The 18330-nt window shown below is 36.1% G+C and overlaps 1 protein-coding gene across 2 annotated transcripts in view; it reads left to right on the top strand.

The window, feature by feature from the left end:
- Positions 1 to 4811: 4811 nt before the first annotated feature.
- EIPR1 (EARP complex and GARP complex interacting protein 1) overlaps positions 4812 to 18330 on the top strand; it is a 202093-nt gene continuing 188574 nt past the window's right edge. Inside the window, exon 1 of one of the 2 annotated variants that reach the window (XM_012539894.3) lies at positions 4812 to 5046. In XM_012539894.3, the coding sequence (XP_012395348.1) occupies positions 5005 to 5046 (42 nt within the window). In that variant the 5' untranslated portion in view covers positions 4812 to 5004. The remainder of the gene's footprint in view (positions 5047 to 18330) is intronic. The other variant, XM_023494661.2, reaches the window with a different exon arrangement.

Here is an 18330-nt window from a genome sequence, read left to right as displayed (position 1 = left end):
GTCATAGACTACTATCATGAGATGTCTCAAAAGAATTTGCAGGCTTGAACCCATATCCAAGTGAAAGGATAAAGTTTATTATAATTGTAACACTAATTGAAATGGGCTAAGTTCCAAAAGAATTTAGCAAAGAACCAAGAGAAAGGAGACACCTTTATCTAGTTCTTCATGTCACTAATATGCTAATTTTATGGCCTAGAAGTAGAACTGAGGAGTGATCTCATGAATTTGGTTATCACTGATCAGCAGATCTAGCACTATTCTAAAGCCAAAAGACTTTAGAATCATTAGCAGATTGTTAGAATAATAGCATCTTAAGGTTAGAGAATCTCAGGATCAATAATATCTTCCCTAAAGTCTAAGGGAAGAAATATTATATTCCTAGGCCTGAGGACTTTTAAAATCATTGACATTGTTGAACAATAGTACTTTAAAGTTGAGGGGGGGGGGGGCTCGGGGTCACAGGTTCCAAAGCCTTCACTGACAGAAGCATTCTAAAGTTGGGGTGGGGGGACCTCCTTAGGGGGTGCTGCCTCCCCTAGAAGCTGTCCTATACTATACTCCTTCAGTTTGACTTGTCTGCACATGATATTTCCTGCTTCTCCCTCAGAGTGTCTTGCTTCTTTAGCTAGAAAAACTTGCTTACCTTGTTTGTAGCAAGTAGTCCCTTCTCCATAGGACAAGCTTTTCAGGATGTTGTCTTGGTGAAGGAAGGGTTGGAAGTAGCACCATGGCCTGGGTAGGGAGTGCTGCCACTCCCAAGGCTCTAGCGATTATCTGCATATTGGTGGTAATTGATAAGCAGTTATTTGTGGTGATATGGGGGTAGAGCTTTCTCTATAAAAATTTCTGTCTTCTGTGATAGCTTGGATTGGAGGTGGGTATGGAACTGAGTTGGAAGTAGGTTTCTTTGTCTGGGGGGCTGTGGACACAGTTCTGGACTATCATCATCAAAATGTGAGAAGAGATGGTGGTCAAGGTGCTGATGGTAGTTTGACTTGCATAGCATACACAAGTGTGAGAAGTAAAATTGTAAGATTTTGTTTCCACAGTTGAAAAATTTCAGTCTCAGCCTCCCTCTCCTTTGCCATGGTAGAAAAGAATGTGATCTAAGCTTAGGGCCAGTACTGGCTGAAGAGAATTAAAGAATGTCTTAAGTCAACAGAAGTAACTGCAAATGTTGAGTACAAATGACTTTGATTTATGCCCTGAGTAATATCCATTATTAATTGAGCAGGCTTAATAAGCCTCATGTATATTAACTTCTCTGTTAAGGAGACATCCACTATTTTTGAACAAATGATGATGTGACAAGGGGAGGAGAAACATGGAAACACATCAAGGAGTGTATGTAGAGGAATTGGGATGAAATGTTAGACTTTGGAATGGTCTACTGAAATGGAAATTCTGAGGAAGGAATAAGAAGTTAGGGCAGGATTATGGAATATAATTGCTCATTCTGGCTTCTATAAATTATGTGTTTATTCTAGTTGATATTTAGAACATAGAATGCAATTTTTAAAAAATTTTATTTTTCTTCAAGGGTCAGGTGAACCACCATATTTTCAATGAAATTCTCCTTGATTCTCTCAAGCAGAAAATGATTTTTCGTACTTCTTACAGCACTCTAATTCCTCAATACCTTTTACATTATATTTTGTGTACAAGTCGTAACATTCTCTTTCAGATTGTAAACTACTTTTAAATAATTCTTTTTTTTTTTCACCTGAGGCAATTAAGATTAAATGACTTGCCCAGGGACATACAACTAGGAAATGTTAAGTGTCTGAGGTCTCATTTGAACTCAGGTCTTTCTGACTTCAGGGCTGGTACTCTATCGACTACGCCATCTAGCTGCCTCTTAAATAATTCTTTTAAGGAATGTCATTTTTCATTTTTTGCATATTTAGTATTTAGTTTACTGCACCAAATACTGATTAAACATTTGTTGAACTGAATTGAATAGTATAGTTTCAATTTCTGCGTTCTTCATTCAATTTTATGTAATGCTTAGCTGAAATATGCAATTTTTGTCATCTATTAAGAAACTACCAGTTACAGAGGTCCTGGGACCAAGGAAGTCAGTTTAACTCCTTCCTTCTAGAAGGAAGTTCGATGTCCAGTGACAAATTAATTTATGACCTCCACCTGTGTCTAGAAACTTGCATTCTAGTTGTATGTGTGTGTGGAGGGGAAATGTGAAGTAGGCATGGAATTGGATCCTGGGAGTTAGAAAATCAGGGTCTTAGTTTAAACCTTACTTGTGATGCTTGTATATTCAATCTTGGAAAGTTTCCTTACTTGTAAAAGGGAAGGGATTAAGTCACCTCTGAGGTCCCTTTCATTCCTAGATTATGATCCTATGACTTTAAATTCAACAAAAATTCTCCAATCCATTATAGAAATGCCTAGCTTCCATTCAATTTATTAAGTGCCTATTATGTGCAGTGCTAGATGGATGAGTGGTGAGGGTGACACAAAGTTGAGAAAAGAAATAGATCTTTGCCCTCATGGAAATTAGAGTCTGACAAAATACAAACTGTTGGAATCTTTACAAATTGTTAAGCCATTGGAGTTGATAAGAGATAATAATTATCTAAATTGGCATGGTTCGATATGATTGATTTGATCTTAGAAGGAGATATTTTGGTCCAGAACTTGAAACAAGGTACTAAGTACAACTGATAGAAACAATGCTTGTGTTCACACCTTTAGAGCGCTCATAAGTATCTAGGTACTCAATGGAGTTCACACTTTGGGAGATTTCAGGGATTAGTATGAGATATCTGAATTCACACCTCCCTTAGGGCCAGAGAGCACTCTGGGAGACAACCCAGAATCCCTCTCTCTCCAGAAGGAGGAGTTAACCTTTGGGAGATCATATATATACAGGAAGCTCTTAGAGCTTGGGAGAGTTATTTGGGAACATTCCCAGGGGTCAGAGAGGAGCACTCTGGGAGGAAGCCCACAAGCCCTATCTTGGAGGCAAGAGAGATTCCTTGTATCTTCTACCTTGGTGCTGGCTGGAGTTGGAAGGACAAACCTTTGGATTTGGAGACATTTGGGTGGAGCTCTTAAACCCAAGCAGAGAGATAGGCCTCTGAGCTAACCGTGCTATACTGAAGGACACAATAAAAGATCTGAACTTTTATCACCTGGCTGTGTTTTGGAAAAAGAACACCAACAAAAAACACTTAGTTTTCTTGGTTTAGATTCAAGCAGGGGTGGGGAACTTTTTTCTGCCAAAAGCCATTTAGATATCTACAGCATCATTCCCTGGCCATATAAAATTATCAATGTATAGAACTCAAGCAGTGGGAGTTTGTTTTACCTAGCTTTCATCTTATCATCACCTTCCCATAGTTTTAGCAAAAGATTTCTGGCATCTTATATGGCTTCAGGTTGAATGTTCCCCATCCCTGCTTTAGAGGAAAAAGTTCTAGGAATTATCTTGAATATCTCACTATCTCTCTTCCCTCATGTCCAGCCTGTTGCCATAGCCTGTCAATTTAACTTTTGCAACATCTCTCCAATATGCGCTTCTCACTCCCCGGATAAACGGACACCATTCTGGTTTAGGTCCTTATCACTTTACATCTCAACTGTTGCAATAGCGTGGGGGTGGGTCCGACTGCCTTTAGTCTCATCTCACAATAATTCATTCTCCATTCAGCTCTTAATGGGGAGATTTGATAGTGTCACTAACCCCCTTTCCCCTCTCCAATAAATCCCAGTCTCCCTCTTGTCTTTAGAATCAAATACAAAATGGCATTCAGAGTCCCCGATAACCGGATTTATCCCTTCTAGCTTTTCAGCCTTTTTTGGTCTTTTTCTTTTGACTGATTGTTCCACTAAGACGATGCTTCTCTGGGTTCGGGGGCGACTTTTCTGGCTGTCCCCATGCCTAAGAAGGAATGCTGTCCCTTCCACAGCCTTGACAACTGATCTCCCTGGTTTCCCTTAAGTCCCAAACTAAAACCCCCACCTCTACAGGAAGTCTTAATTTCAGCACCCTGCCCCGGATATGATTTATTTGCTCTATAAATTGTTTTGTATTTGTTTGTTTGCATGCTATCTCTCCCATTAGATTATAAGATCCCTGAGGGCAGGGACTTGTTTTCCGTCTTTTTTATATCCCAAGAGCTTAACACGTTGCCTAGCATCCAGTCTGCTGGATGCAGACACTTTTTTTTTTTTTTTTAATTTAATAGCCTTTTATTTACATGATATATACATGGGTAACTTTACAGCATTAACAATTGCCAAACCTCTTGTTCCAGTTTTTCACCTCTTACCCCCACCCCCTCCCCCAGATGGCAGGATGACCAGTAGATGTTAAATATATTAAAATATAAATTAGATACACAATAAGTATACATGACCAAAACATTATTTTGCTGTACAAAAAGAATCAGACTCTGAAATATTGTACAATTAGCTTGTGAAGGAAATCAAAAATGCTGGTGGGCGTAAATATAGGGATTGGGAATTCAATGTAATGGTTTTTAGTCATCTCCCAGAGTTCTTTCTCTGGGCAGAGCTTGTTCAGTTCATTACTGCTCCATTGGAAATGATTTGGTTGATCTCGTTGCTGAGGATGGCCAGGTCCATCAGAACTGGTCATCATATAGTATTGTTGTTGAAGTATATAATGATATGGAAGGAATGAATGAATCAGTGCAGACAACTGCCTCAGCAACAGGTTATGGAACCAGAAGGCGCATGCGCGCGTTTACGTATACGCGAACGCACACGCGTAGTATCCCGGCCTCTTATTGGCTGCCGCTAGGAAGCCATGGAAACGCCGCACATTGACTATACCGGAAGTGAGAGGCAACGGAAGCCGACGAGGGCCAAAATTAGCTCAGTTCGGGCGATTCCTTTGCCTAAGGTGGCTAGAAAGCTGGGAAGCGAATGAACTGGGACAAATGACTCTCCAGGAACGTCTTGACGTAGCTTGAGGAACCCTGAGGATCGGCCGCAGGTGTCCTGATCGGAAGGGCCATGGAGGACGATGCCCCGGTGATCTATGGGCTGGAATTTCAGGTGAGTCATTTAGGAGCGAGTTTTGGGGGGGGGGGGGGGCCCGACAGGCGAGGTGGATCGCCCGAGATAGCCGGGAAAGGACTGGAGGTCATTCTGGGCTCCAGTCCCACCTGCTTCCAGAACGAAGGAATCAGTTATTCCGAATGTGCAAAGTGGAAGAACCTTAGGGACTAGCTACTCCCCCCTCCCCCCACCCCCACCCCCACCCCCAATTCCATCTTCTAAATTGGGAAACTGAGACTTAAAGTGACAACAGCCTCTTCTCCTCGTAATAACGATGGTAATCACAGTGGTTCCCTTTTCCATTGCTCCTTAGTGTTGGTAGAATGCTTTTCTCGCCACACTGCTATGAGGTAGAATCCTAGAACCCTAGATCTGAACCTGGCTCATTAGACGTTATCTAGCCCACCCTACTCGTTTTACAGATAGGGAAGTCGAGGCCCAGAGATTTTAAGTGGTTTGCCTTTTTTCACAGGTAATAAGTGGCAGAGCTGTGATTTGAACCCCAATTTCATTAAATACCAGTATTCAACTGCACTAACTATTGTGTTGTTAGAGACACTCGCAGGGGTCCTCAAACTTTTTAAATAGGGGGCCAGTTCACTGTCCCTCAGATTGTTGGAGGGCCAGACTATAGTAAAAGCAAAAACTTTGTTTCGTGGGCCTTTAAATAAAGAAACTTCACAGCCCTGGGTGAGGGGGATAATCGTCCTCAGCTGCCGCATCTGGCCCGCGGGTGTAGTTTGAGGACCCTGAGAAAACTCCTTTCATAGCGTAGGTTGGTATTTCCTCTGCGATATTGTGTGGAGCAAGAAAAGATTAAGTTTCTTGCTCAGGATCAGACAGTAGGGATGTATGCGTGTACCCAGGTATTCCAGGCTTAAAGATCCACTTTCTCTCAGCTATAACAGATTGTCTCAAATATGTGAAGTGTCTTGCCGAAATTCACACAGCTACAATCCAGTGGCGTTATCGCAATTTTCATTCTGCTTGATTTCTCTGCAACAGCTTCGTAGGATAGTAGAAAGCATGCTGGATATAAAGTGTGTACAAAATTCACATTTTATCTTTGATGTTTAATATTTGAGAGTCCACAGACAAATTATTTAATGTCTTTGATTTTCAGTTTTTTAATTTATAAAATACAAATCATTTACCCAATCTACCTCATGTTGTTCGCCCTATGTTCTTTTTTTTTTTTATTCTTCCATTAATGTTTACTTAAATTCTTTTTTTTTTTTTTATTTAATAGCCTTTATTTACAGGATATATGCATGGGTAACTTTACAGCATTAACAATTGCCAAACCTCTTGTTCCAATTTTTCACCTCTTACCCCCCCACCCCCTCCCCTAGATGGCAGGATGACCAGTAGATGTTAAATATATTAAAATATAAATTAGATACACAATAAGTATACATGACCAAACCGTTATTTTGCTGTACAAAAAGAATCAGACTTTGAAATATTGTACAATTAGCTTGTGAAGGAAATCAAAAATGCATGTGTGCATAAATATAGGGATTGGGAATTCAATGTAATGGTTTTTAGTCATCTCCCAGAGTTCTTTTTCTGGGCATAGCTAGTTCAGTTCATTACTGCTCCATTAGAAATGATTTGGTTGATCTCGTTGCTGAGGATGGCCTGGTCCATCAGAACTGGTCATCATATAGTATTGTTGTTGAAGTATATAATGATCTCCTGGTCCTGCTCATTTCACTCAGCATCAGTTCGTGTAAGTCTCTCCAGGCCTTTCTGAAATCATCCTGTTGGTCATTTCTTACAGAACAGTAATATTCCATAATATTCATATACCACAATTTATTCAGCCATTCTCCAACTGATGGACATCCATTCAGTTTCCAGTTTCTAGCCACTACAAAAAGGGCTGCCACAAACATTCGTGCACATACAGGTCCCTTTCCCTTCTTTATAATCTCTTTGGGATATAATCCCAGTAGTAACACTGCTGGATCAAAGGGTATGCACAGTTTGATAACTTTTTGAGCATAGTTCCAAACTACTCTCCAAAATGGTTGGATTCGTTCACAACTCCACCAACAATGCATCAATGTCCCAGTTTTCCCACATCCCCTCCAACAATCATCATTATTTTTTCCTGTCATCTTAGCCAATCTGACAGGTGTGTAGTGGTATCTTAGAGTTGTCTTAATTTGCATTTCTCTGATTAATAATGACTTGGAGCATCTTTTCATATGACTAGAAATAGTTTCAATTTCTTCATCTGAGAATTGTCTGTTCATATCCTTTGACCATTTTTCAATTGGAGAATGGCTTGATTTTTTATAAATTAGAGTTAATTCTCTATATATTTTGGAAATGAGGCCTTTATCAGAACCTTTGACTGTAAAAATATTTTCCCAGTTTATTGCTTCCTTGTCTGCATTAGTTTTGTTTGTACAAAAACTTTTCAGTTTGGTATAATCGAAATTTTCTATTTTGTGATCAGTAATGATCTCTAGTTCTTCTTTGGTCATAAAGACCTTCCCCTTCCACAGGTCTGAGAGGTAAACTATCCTGTGTTCCTCTAATTTATTAATAATTTCATTCTTTATGCCTAGGTCATGAACCCATTTTGACCATATCTTGGTGTACGGTGTTAAGTATGGATCAATGCCTAGTTTCTGCCATATTAGTTTCCAATTTTCCCAGCAATTTTTATCAAACAGTAAGTTCTTATGCCAAAAGCTGGGATCTTTGTCTCCCTATGTTCTTGAAGATGACCATGATATCAAGGAGATGATGCCATGACATGCAAGTGAATTTGATTTGAGGGAGAGAGAGCAGTGCAAAGTTACTACCCTCAACTTTCTCTTCCCCATCCTTCTGGATCCAGTGACCAGATACAGAATTGGATAACTGGAGATAGCCCTCAGTCTGCTTCATAATCATATTATGAGAATTAAAATTGAGGTCCTATATATCTGAAGCTAGGTAGCTCAGTGGATAGAGATCAGTCCTGAAGTCAGGAGGACCTGAGTTCAAATCTGGTCTAAGATACTTAATACTTGCTAGCTGTGTGACTCTGGGCAAGTAACTTAACTTCAATTGCCTTAGCAAAAAAAAAAAAAAAAAAAAAAAAAAAAAAAAAAAAATATATATATATATATGTTTTCACACTGCATCCTATGTATATCCTATGTATATATTTTGTAAGCCTTAAAGCAATATAATATGTATGTACATGTCAGCTATTATTATAACTATCACTTTTTTTTGACCTTCTTTCTTTAAACTCTGATTGCTCTCAGAACTAGAGTTTCTTAGTTTTCTTCCAACATGTTTTGTACTTGTGAAACATAATATTTTTGACAACTTCTTATTACCTACACTGTCACTGCCTTAGATCAATCCTTCATCATCACTTGCCTGGACAGTTGAAATAGCCTTCATGTTTCAAGACTCTTCTTCATTCCATCCCACCTTCTATGAGCCTCTCAATTTTTCTAGTTAGGGTCTAAAATGTTATTCCCCTTTAGTAAACTAAAGTAGTTATATTGCTTCCAAGATTAACTCCTCTGTTTGGTATTTAAAGCCTTTCATAACTTGGCTTCCAACCTTTTTTTCCAACATTACTACCTTCCTTCAATTTATGATCTAGCTAAATTGGCCTTCATGATACTCCATTTCCCATCTCTAGTTTCTGGGTCTACTTTGGCCACCCCACCATGCCTGGAATGCATTTCTTTTTTCTCTTTTGCCTTTTAAAGTTTTTTTATTTCCTTCAAGATTCATCTCAAACAACATCTTCTACATGAAGACTTCCCTGATTCACCCAGTTGCTATCTTTCCTCCTAAAACTTCTACATTCTATTTACTCTGTATGAACGTGCGCATGTGTTTATGATTATATGATACATATTGACTTTCCCAATATATTGTAAGCTTCTTGAGCTCAAGTGCTGTTTCATTTTTGTTTTTGTATTTCCAATGTCTACCACAGTGCTTGGCACATAGTATTTCCTAATAAATTATGACTGGCTAATTGTAATTTAGTTTTTTTTTTTCCTCATTTCTTTGGAACACTCCTTCAAGGCTTTGTTCCATGCATTCACATTGCATCACTCCAAAACCTGACAACTCTTTTTTTTATCCTTTTTAATAGAATTTTCTGGTAGTATATATGCCTATTTTTTAAAGCATGACCAGTATTTTATTCTTTATTTGGGGAAGTGGGAGAATATAGATTAATCATGAAATTCAATTTCCTGATGTATTTATATCTTGAGTTTGAGTTGTCATTATGGCATCAAGATGAAGATAATGATCAAGACTTAAGAAATGGTGACTTGGAATTGTGAGGATGAGTCTCAAGTGTGGAAAAACTGATTTGGAATTCAATCAAGTATGTGGTAATTGAAGATTTCAGTTTAAATAAGACTGAATATGGAAACAGCAAGGAGGAAAGAGGCAAGAACAGCATCTTGGAGAATACTTACATTTAAAAGGCAGAAAAATAATTAGGAAACAGTGGTAAAAACAGAAAAGAAGCATTTACTTGAATCAAAGGCTAACAATCAAAATATGGTGTTATAGAAATCAGAGGAGGAAAAAGTTTTCCACAGGAGGAGATAGTTCACAATATAATGTGATGAAAAGTCAAGGATGAGGATTAAAATAAGGGTTTTGACTTTCATGGAATCTCAGAGAACTGAAAGGACTTAAGAAACATTTTAATAGATCCCAAACTTAGATTTGAATTTCCTCCATGACATTCCTGACGAGTGGTAATCCATCTTTTTCTTGGAACACCTCCAGTGAGAAAGAACCTACTACCTTCAAAGGCAACCCATTCAACTTTTAGATGGTTCTAACTTCTAGACATTTTTCTGATGTCAAGTTGATATTTGTCTTTATGCAACTTCTACTCTTTGTTTTTACCCTGTGCTGTCAATCAAAAAAGTTTATCCCCTTATGATTTGGCATGATTAGTGACCTTGAAGAATATCTTTTAAGTTTAAGGATGCTGCTTTGGTCTTTAAAGTACTGAGCCCAGGGCCTTGAGTTTTTATGATAAAGATGGCAGAAGACAAATTATAAGTAGTAAATACAAACATGTGATGAACATAATTATTAGTTTAGTAAAATTGCATATTTTGTTGTGATCATCTTGATAAATGCCTTTTGTGTTTGTTTAATTAATGTAAATATTTTCTAGGAATGTCATAAGTAATAGAATTTGATGAGAAAATAAACTCATTGTAGATTTTGGTATCAGTTCCCCAAGGCCCCTTAACCAAATGAAATATTAGTTAGATTAATAGACTATTTTGTTAATCCTGTTTTGTATTGGTTCTGTGGTTTTAGAAAATATGTGGATTTGATTTCAATTCAAACTCTTTTACTAGAAATTAAAAGACATTCTTCTTTTGTTGTTGTTCTGTTTCTCTAAAATAAAGCTGAGATTTGGGTTTGAGGATCAGCAAGTTAGTGTGACTTTTTTTTTTTTTGTTGTTGTTGTTGTTGTTTGTTTGTTTGTTTTTATTCCACAATTTGAGTTTGTTCCAAGCCAAAACCAGTACCAGATCAGTCCTAGGTTGATCTCATATAATCCTCTGACCTCTTAAACGTTTCTTGCTCTGTCTTCCTCCTATGAGTGACTATCAAATCTTTTAAATTTATTTTCCTTATGGCTTAAGTCAACTAGCAAACATTTATAAAATGTTGGGAATAGTGGTAGATGATGGGAATACAAGCACAAATAAAAAGAATTTGCCTTTAAGGAATTTTAATTCTATGGGTATGGGTGGTGAGTGTGAGGAACATGTACAGATATATATATATATATGTATGAATTTTATAAAGTAAATATAAAGTAAACCCTAGTTAACAATAGCAAGGTTCAGATTGACAGTATTTGGGGAGGAAAATATGTTAAGGAGATGTAAAAAGGAAGATGAAAGCAGTTTTTCCTCTTCCTGTGACCTCGATTCTCTAGCCTTTATGATTACATCAGTATGTTAACTAACAAGTATTTATCAAATACTGATTCAGAAACAGTTCCTACCCTTGAGGAATTTACAATGTAATTGGGGAGAAAAGACTTATGCCTTAGAATTAGAGAATAGAACAAGTTAAGTTATGGTCCTATGTGCTTTATAATTAAAGATCAGGATTTGAAGAAAAATATAGATTTTGGGCACTGGAAAAATTTTACTTTAATGTTTTAGAGTTGGGAGAAATCTTGAAGGTCATCCAAACTAATGCTGCCATTTAAGAAGTGAAGAAATTGGGCCACTGGGAAGATTAATGATTTGCCTAAATGCATGATGATAGGCTACCATAAATTCACTAGTGCTTTCATTCATTTATTCATTTATTTTTATTTTCCCCAGGTATGTGTAAAACTATTTTTTTACATTTGTTTTTAAATCTTTTGAGTTCCTGATTCTCTCCCTTCCTTTGTACCTCCACCCCACATTGAGAAGGCGGCATATATGACATTATGCAAAACATTTCCACAAAAGTCATGTGAAAGATGACACTTCCACCCCAAAAAAATCAAGAAAAAAAATGTATGCTTCAATCTGTATTTAGACATAACCAATTCTTTTTCTAGGTATGTATGGATAGCATCTTTTATTATAAGTTCTTCACAATAGTCTTGGATCCTTATTTGCTGAGAATAGATACAGCTTAACTAGTTGATCATTCCACAACATTAATTTTCTTTGTACACAGTATATTTCATTTTATTTGAGTTCATGGGGGAATTTCCAGGTTTTCCTGAGAGCATCTTGCTTATCATTTCCTATGGAACAATAATATTCTAACATAATCGCACACCACAGTTTATTCAGCCATTCCTCAATTGATGGGCATCCCTTCAATTTCCAATTCTTTGCCTGAGAAGAGAGCTGCTATAAGTATTTTTGTACATAAAGGTCTTTTTCCTTTTTTTTTTTTTTAAAATCTCTTTTGGGGTTTATGTTTAGTGGTAATGTCGGGTCAAAGGATATGCATCATTTTATAACTCTTTGGGCATAGTTTATATCCTTTGATTGTTTATCAATTTGGGAATGACTTTTTTAAAAAATAAATTTGACTGAGAACTGAATTGGAGAATAGCGGTGATATATAAATGTTATGGAATATTATTGTTTTGTAAGAAACAACCAGCAGGATGATTTCAGAAAGGCCTGGAGAGACTTAGATGAACTGATGCTGAGTGAAATGAGCAGAACCAGAAGATCATTATACACTTCAACAATAATATTATATGATGATCAATTCTGGTGGACGTGGCTCTCTTCAACAATGAGATGAACCAAATCAATTCCAATTGTTCAATAATGAAGAGAACCAGCTACACCTAGCAAATTTAATCTATGCCATCTTCTCTTTGAAGTTTGGTATAGTAGATAGAACATTACATTTGTAGTCAGGAAGCCTGGATTTGAATCCTGCTTGAGACAGTTAGTCCTGTAACCTTACCTGAAAGTCCTTTTAATCTTTTTGGACCTCTATGAACTTGTAAAAGAAAGCAGTTAAATTTGGTTACTTCAGAGGTCCCTTCTGGCTCTCAATCTTTGCTATTTTGAATCTTCTTCGTAACAAAGAAAACCAAATAAGCAAAAAAAATGATCATAGTGACCACATCTGATCCCTTTAGTCCCCCCCCACCTTTTTTACTGAGAAAAGGAAATCTGTTTCATCATCTTTTTTCTGAGGCCGAGGTCAGTCATTATAGAGTTCATCTGCCCTTTAGTGTTGATTTTATATATACTTTATAGTCGTTTTGCATATTGTTTTCTAGATTCTGCATACTTCATTTTAGATGAGTTCATACAAAATTTTGTCATTCTGAATTCTCCATTTCCATTGTTTTTTATAACTCAATGATACTCCATGACCATATTGTTGTAAGAAGTGACTGGGATATCATGAAGCTTTATTAATGACTGGATATTCAAAAAAAAGTCAAACCCAACCCAAAACCAAAAAATCTCCATTTTTATATGCATAGATGGACAGCCTTGGTTCTAATGAAATATTAGAAGATTTTGAGGAAGGGCTTTAAGTATGGTTGATTAGACCCTCTATGTAGGGTTTATAGAGGATGTGGACTAGAATAGTTTAGGAATGGGAAGATTTTGATACATACAAGGAGAAGTAGCTAGGTGGTATAATTAAGAGCACAAGACTTGGAATTAGAAAGACCTTAAGTTCACATCCTGTTTTAAGCACTTATTAGCTGTGAGATTCAAGTCAGGACACTTAACCTTTGTTTCCTCATTTGTAAGAATGAGCATTATAATAACACCTGTCTCACAGGATTGTTGTTAAGATCAAATGAGTTAACATAGGTAAGGCACTTTGTAAACCTTTGAACCCTAAATAAATGCTAGCTATTATTACTGTTACTATAAAGTAACATATTCTTTGACAATAAGTCATATATGCAAAGAGAGATATAGGCCTACTGAATGGGCTTTTTTTTTTTTGTAATTTTACCCAGTAATAGAAATCCCCAATTTTGTAGATGCAGAAAGGTGAGTTCTCACAGATAGTAGCAGATCTGAGATTCCATAATAACTTCTCTGCTTCCAAATCTATCATTTTTTCACTATGCTGTGTCGTGTTCCCTTCATTAGTATCTTAAGACCCTTCATTAGACTGATAATTGAAGTGGAAAAGCACCCAAATGGGACCGTGAGAAACATAATCTTGAATCTTTGTAGTTAGAACTTTATTACTAGTTCTTCACTCCCTAATGCAGATGGTATTTTTAACAACCAGATGTACTGTCCTGAGAGACCTGAGACCTTGATAACCTGATAATCTTAAAGAAATATTGCTTGTTGCTGCCTAAGAATGACCCCCTTAGAGTGATAACTTTTTTTTTTTTGCCTCCTGTTTAGAATAAAAATTCCTTTATTATGACAAATGTATCAAGAAACATTTTGATGTCTCTCTCTTCTTTCTATAAATATATGGCCCTGAGGCAACTCATTACTGACCCTCCATCCAGTCTTGGTGTTGGGGGATCAGTCCTGGACAGAAGTAAACGCTCTTAAAACTTCATTATTTTGGCTGCCCTGTTTTTCTCTTGTCTGGGCACTTCAGTGATGACTTTCCTCCATTTTTTTTTTAAAGCAAGTGACTTTCTTATTTGTGTGAGATGAGGAAAGATCATTACAAATTGGTAGTGATTCTTCTAAAATTATGGCAGCTGTATTAACTTCAAAATAGATAATACAGTATAGACAATATTATGTTAATTTTCTCTAGATAAGTAATTCATGACTCCATAAATTGATTTAGGTTGCAGTAAATGAAAATACCAATTTGTTATAGAAACTCAACTAGTTTCCAAGATTGTGCTTCTCTTTAAGTATAATAATCATTGGTACAATTTGCGTATTTGTTTTTCTTTTATTTTGTAATGATAGCATTAATCCTCTATTCCATGTAGCATTTGATTTAACCTTGGTTTTTGATAAATGTTAAATCATAGAAATTATTATCTATGTTGGCTAGATTTGGCAGTTGATCATATGCTGTCTTGTATTGTTTTCTATTTCATGGCTATATGGCTTATTTCTTTAAACAGAATGTAAGCTTTGTAAGTGTGGCAACCATTATATAGGAATATTGAATGAGAGTAATTTTACTCCCATTTTAGAATCACAATGTTTTATGGAAGCCTTAGAATTCATTTAGTCCAAACTTCTTATTTTACAAACAAATAAATTAAAATCCAGAGTGGTATCCAAATAAATTTAAACTTATACAATTCTTAAGTACCATAAATAATATTCCAGTAGTTTTGGTATTTGGGGTTTCCTCCCTTCCTCCCTTCTTTCTTTCCTCCCTTTCTTCATTCCTTCCTCCTTCTGTTTCTCTATTTCTTCCTTTTTTCCTTCCTTACTTCTTCCCTTTCTCCCTCCTTTCCTTCTTTTCTCCATAGGGGAGAAAAGGTCCAGGGTCATACAGCTAGTGTCAGAAGTCAGTTTTGAACTCACAAACTCCTGACTTCAGTGTTTTATCCACTGTACCACCTAGCTGCTCTCTCACCCTCCACCATTATAACTTTCTTTGGCCAAATACACTTTTTCTCTTTCTCGCACAAGATTTATTGTCTATTCTTTTTTTTATTTTTTAAGTTATATGAGAACTGAGTTTGCACTTACAGTCCATTAAAGTCTACATTATTTTTAAGCAAGTCATTTCACCTATTTTCCTCAGTTTCCTCATCTATAAAATGGGAATAACAATGGCTTTTACCTCACAAGATTGCTGTGAAGGATCAAATGAGATATTTGTAAAGTGATAGGTACAGTGCCTAGCATATAATAGACTCTATATAAATGCTTATTCCCTTTGTCTAATCCCCAACAAGGCCTGAGATCATCCATGAGATTGACTGTATATAACTATACTGACTATCCCACAAACTGCAAACAGAATTTTCCCCAATATCTACTATATTCAGATTGACAAAGTTAAAAGAAACTTTATTTCCAGAAAAATTATTCACCCAAACATCTGTTTTCCTAAAAATATATTTTATTCTTGGAAAAATAAATCATAAGATGTCCATCAGTTGGGGAACTGCTGAATAAGTTATGGTATGGAATATTATTTTGCTACATGAATTGATGCTAAGTGAAATAAGCAGAACTAGGAGATCATTATAACACAGCAACAACAAGATTATGATCAATTCTGATGGAAGTGGCTCTTTTCAACAGTGAGATAATTCAGGCCAGTTCTAGTGGTCTTGTGATGAAGAGAGTCATCTGTACTCAGAGAGAGGACTGTGGAGCTGAGTGTGGATCACAAGACAGCATTTTCACCCTTTCTGTTGTTTGCTTGCATTTTGTTTTCTTTCTCATTTTTTCCCTTTTTAATCTGATTTTTCTTGTGCAGCATGATAATTGTGGAATTATGTATAGAACAATTGCACATTTTTAACATAGATTACTTGATGTTTAAGGGAGGGGTTGGAGAAAGGAAGAGTATTTGAAACACGGGATTTTGCATAGGGGAATGTTGAAAATTATCCATGCATATATTTTGAAAATAAAAAAAGCTTTAATTAAAAAAAAAGAAAAATAAATCACAAATCTCAGGAAGATTTCTTTCTAGTAGTAACATTTTAATATAGAAAGTGGTAGTTATCTCTTAAATACTATTTCAAGATGAAGGGTGGTATATATGTACTTGTTACCCCTTTTAAATAAAAGAAGAAATGAACTTTATTTGACTATAAATCAAATTGCTAGTAAAATGACTTCAGGATAGTCTTCCTTATAGAGACAGTATATTATGATATCAAGAGTGCTAGTCTTGGACTTAGAAACATTTGAATCTTACCATATAAACTTAATAATTGACATAGAACTATTAATGTGTACTTTTTTGAATCAGATCTTTCAACTCTATTAGAATCTATCTAGTTGTACCATTGTTTAGTCAACATCTCTCCATATTTAAAAAATCTTGGTAACTTTATATATGTGTACACACACACACACAAACACACACACACACCCCCCTTTCCCCTGCTCTACCAATTGATCAATCAAACAAAACAAACTACAAGCATTTATTACATCATATGTTCCACACTTTGTGTTAAGTACTGAGGAAACAAAGAAAGGTAATTTAGTAACATTCTCCTCAAAATATTCTTGTATCTGCTTACAAAAAAAAAATCATAGCTTTAAAATTATCTAGTTCAATCTTCATTCCAAAGAATTGCTAAAGGACATCCAGAACATAAGAATTAAGATTCAAATCCAAGTGTTTTGAGTACAAATCTAGAGAGTGGAAAACTGTGAAGATAGGACTCATAAGAACTTGGAGTTAGAACTGAGATTCTTTGATGATCATTTTCTTTCTTTAAAAAAATTTTTTTTTGTATGTCCAATGCCTAGCATAATAGTAGGCATTTATGTTTGCTGAATTTGTTTGCTGAAATTTATGGTTTCATAATTTTATTTTTGGACTAGATTTTTCTATTGGAGAAGAAAGCCTTGTGCAGAGTACTTGGTACAACTCTTTTTGCTTAGGTAACTGTCAGTTTGAAAATGAATACATATTAACATTTTTGTTTATACGTCATTCTTTTTTGAGTTTAGTAAGGGTCACTTGATTTGTCTGAATGTACATCTGTGGGTGTACTTCCGAAATTATGAAGCTAAATAAGCATTAGACTGGCCCTCTAGTGATCCTCATCAGTTATACTTGCTCCATAATTGTAACGACCGTGCTAGCATCCAGGACACCCCAGAATCAGCTGGAGTCAGGATAAGCAAAAGTCCTCAGTCTTTATTCTTGGTCTTAGACTCAGGATATCAAACAGGATGGAAGCAGAATCTCCGCAACCACCTTCTTCCTAGTCCACTGCAAAGAGTGACCCTGGCTGGTCTTACTCCACCCCCTAGTCCCCTCCTACATTCCTCCCAATACACCAATCATTGAGCCAGTATACGATAGTGGAAAGGACTATTTTCCAAGCATATGCCCATACAGTATTGTCCAATCAGTAGTTAGCCTCGAGCGCTCAGCAATCCTGACCTCAGTGCATCAATCCAATAGTTTCAGCCCTCCACACATAATCAAGGCCCAGCTTGAGAAAGATCTTTAACAGCATCTTAATTGTGTAACACCTTATACATAGTAGGTGCTCAAATAGTCTTTAATTGGTTCTTATACTTTTTTACTCTGATGTTAAATTATCTATGTAATCTTAGACAAATTTCTTAAGGATTAGTTAAGTCCTTTTGTTCCTTTAAGATGTAGCTTGGACACAACATTCAGCATAAAACTTCCAGTTGCTATACTTGTACCCTCCCTACAAATTGCCTTTCATTTAATTACTATGCATTTATGTAGAATTATTGTCTTTTTATTTATTCTACATATATTTTATGTGTACTTCTTGTCTCCTGCATTAAAATGTAACTTATTCTCCCATAGGCATTTTTCATTGTGTTTTTGTTTCCTTAGTTCAGAACAGTGCCTGGAACTTAGGATACACTTAACAAGTACTTGTTGGCTCATTGACTGATAAATGTGCTTAGGTGATCTCAAAAGCGTTCTAAAAATTCATTGATTATATTAAAAATATTTGAATGTTAATTGGATAGCTTAATTTATTTATGCTGTATAGACTAAATTAACCAGTCAGTCTATAAGATAAAAGAAACTTTAGAGTCCATGTGGTTTAACTCACTATCTTGTGTTTTAATTACTTATCCATTTTTGTTTCATACTTGTCCAAAAATAGTTATCTCTGGTAAAATAAATCGAAAC

The sequence above is a fragment of the Sarcophilus harrisii genome, chromosome 2 (genome assembly GCF_902635505.1).
Source record: "Sarcophilus harrisii chromosome 2, mSarHar1.11, whole genome shotgun sequence".
Classification (NCBI taxonomy): domain Eukaryota; kingdom Metazoa; phylum Chordata; class Mammalia; order Dasyuromorphia; family Dasyuridae; genus Sarcophilus; species Sarcophilus harrisii.
This window is presented reverse-complemented; position numbering and strand designations above follow the sequence as displayed.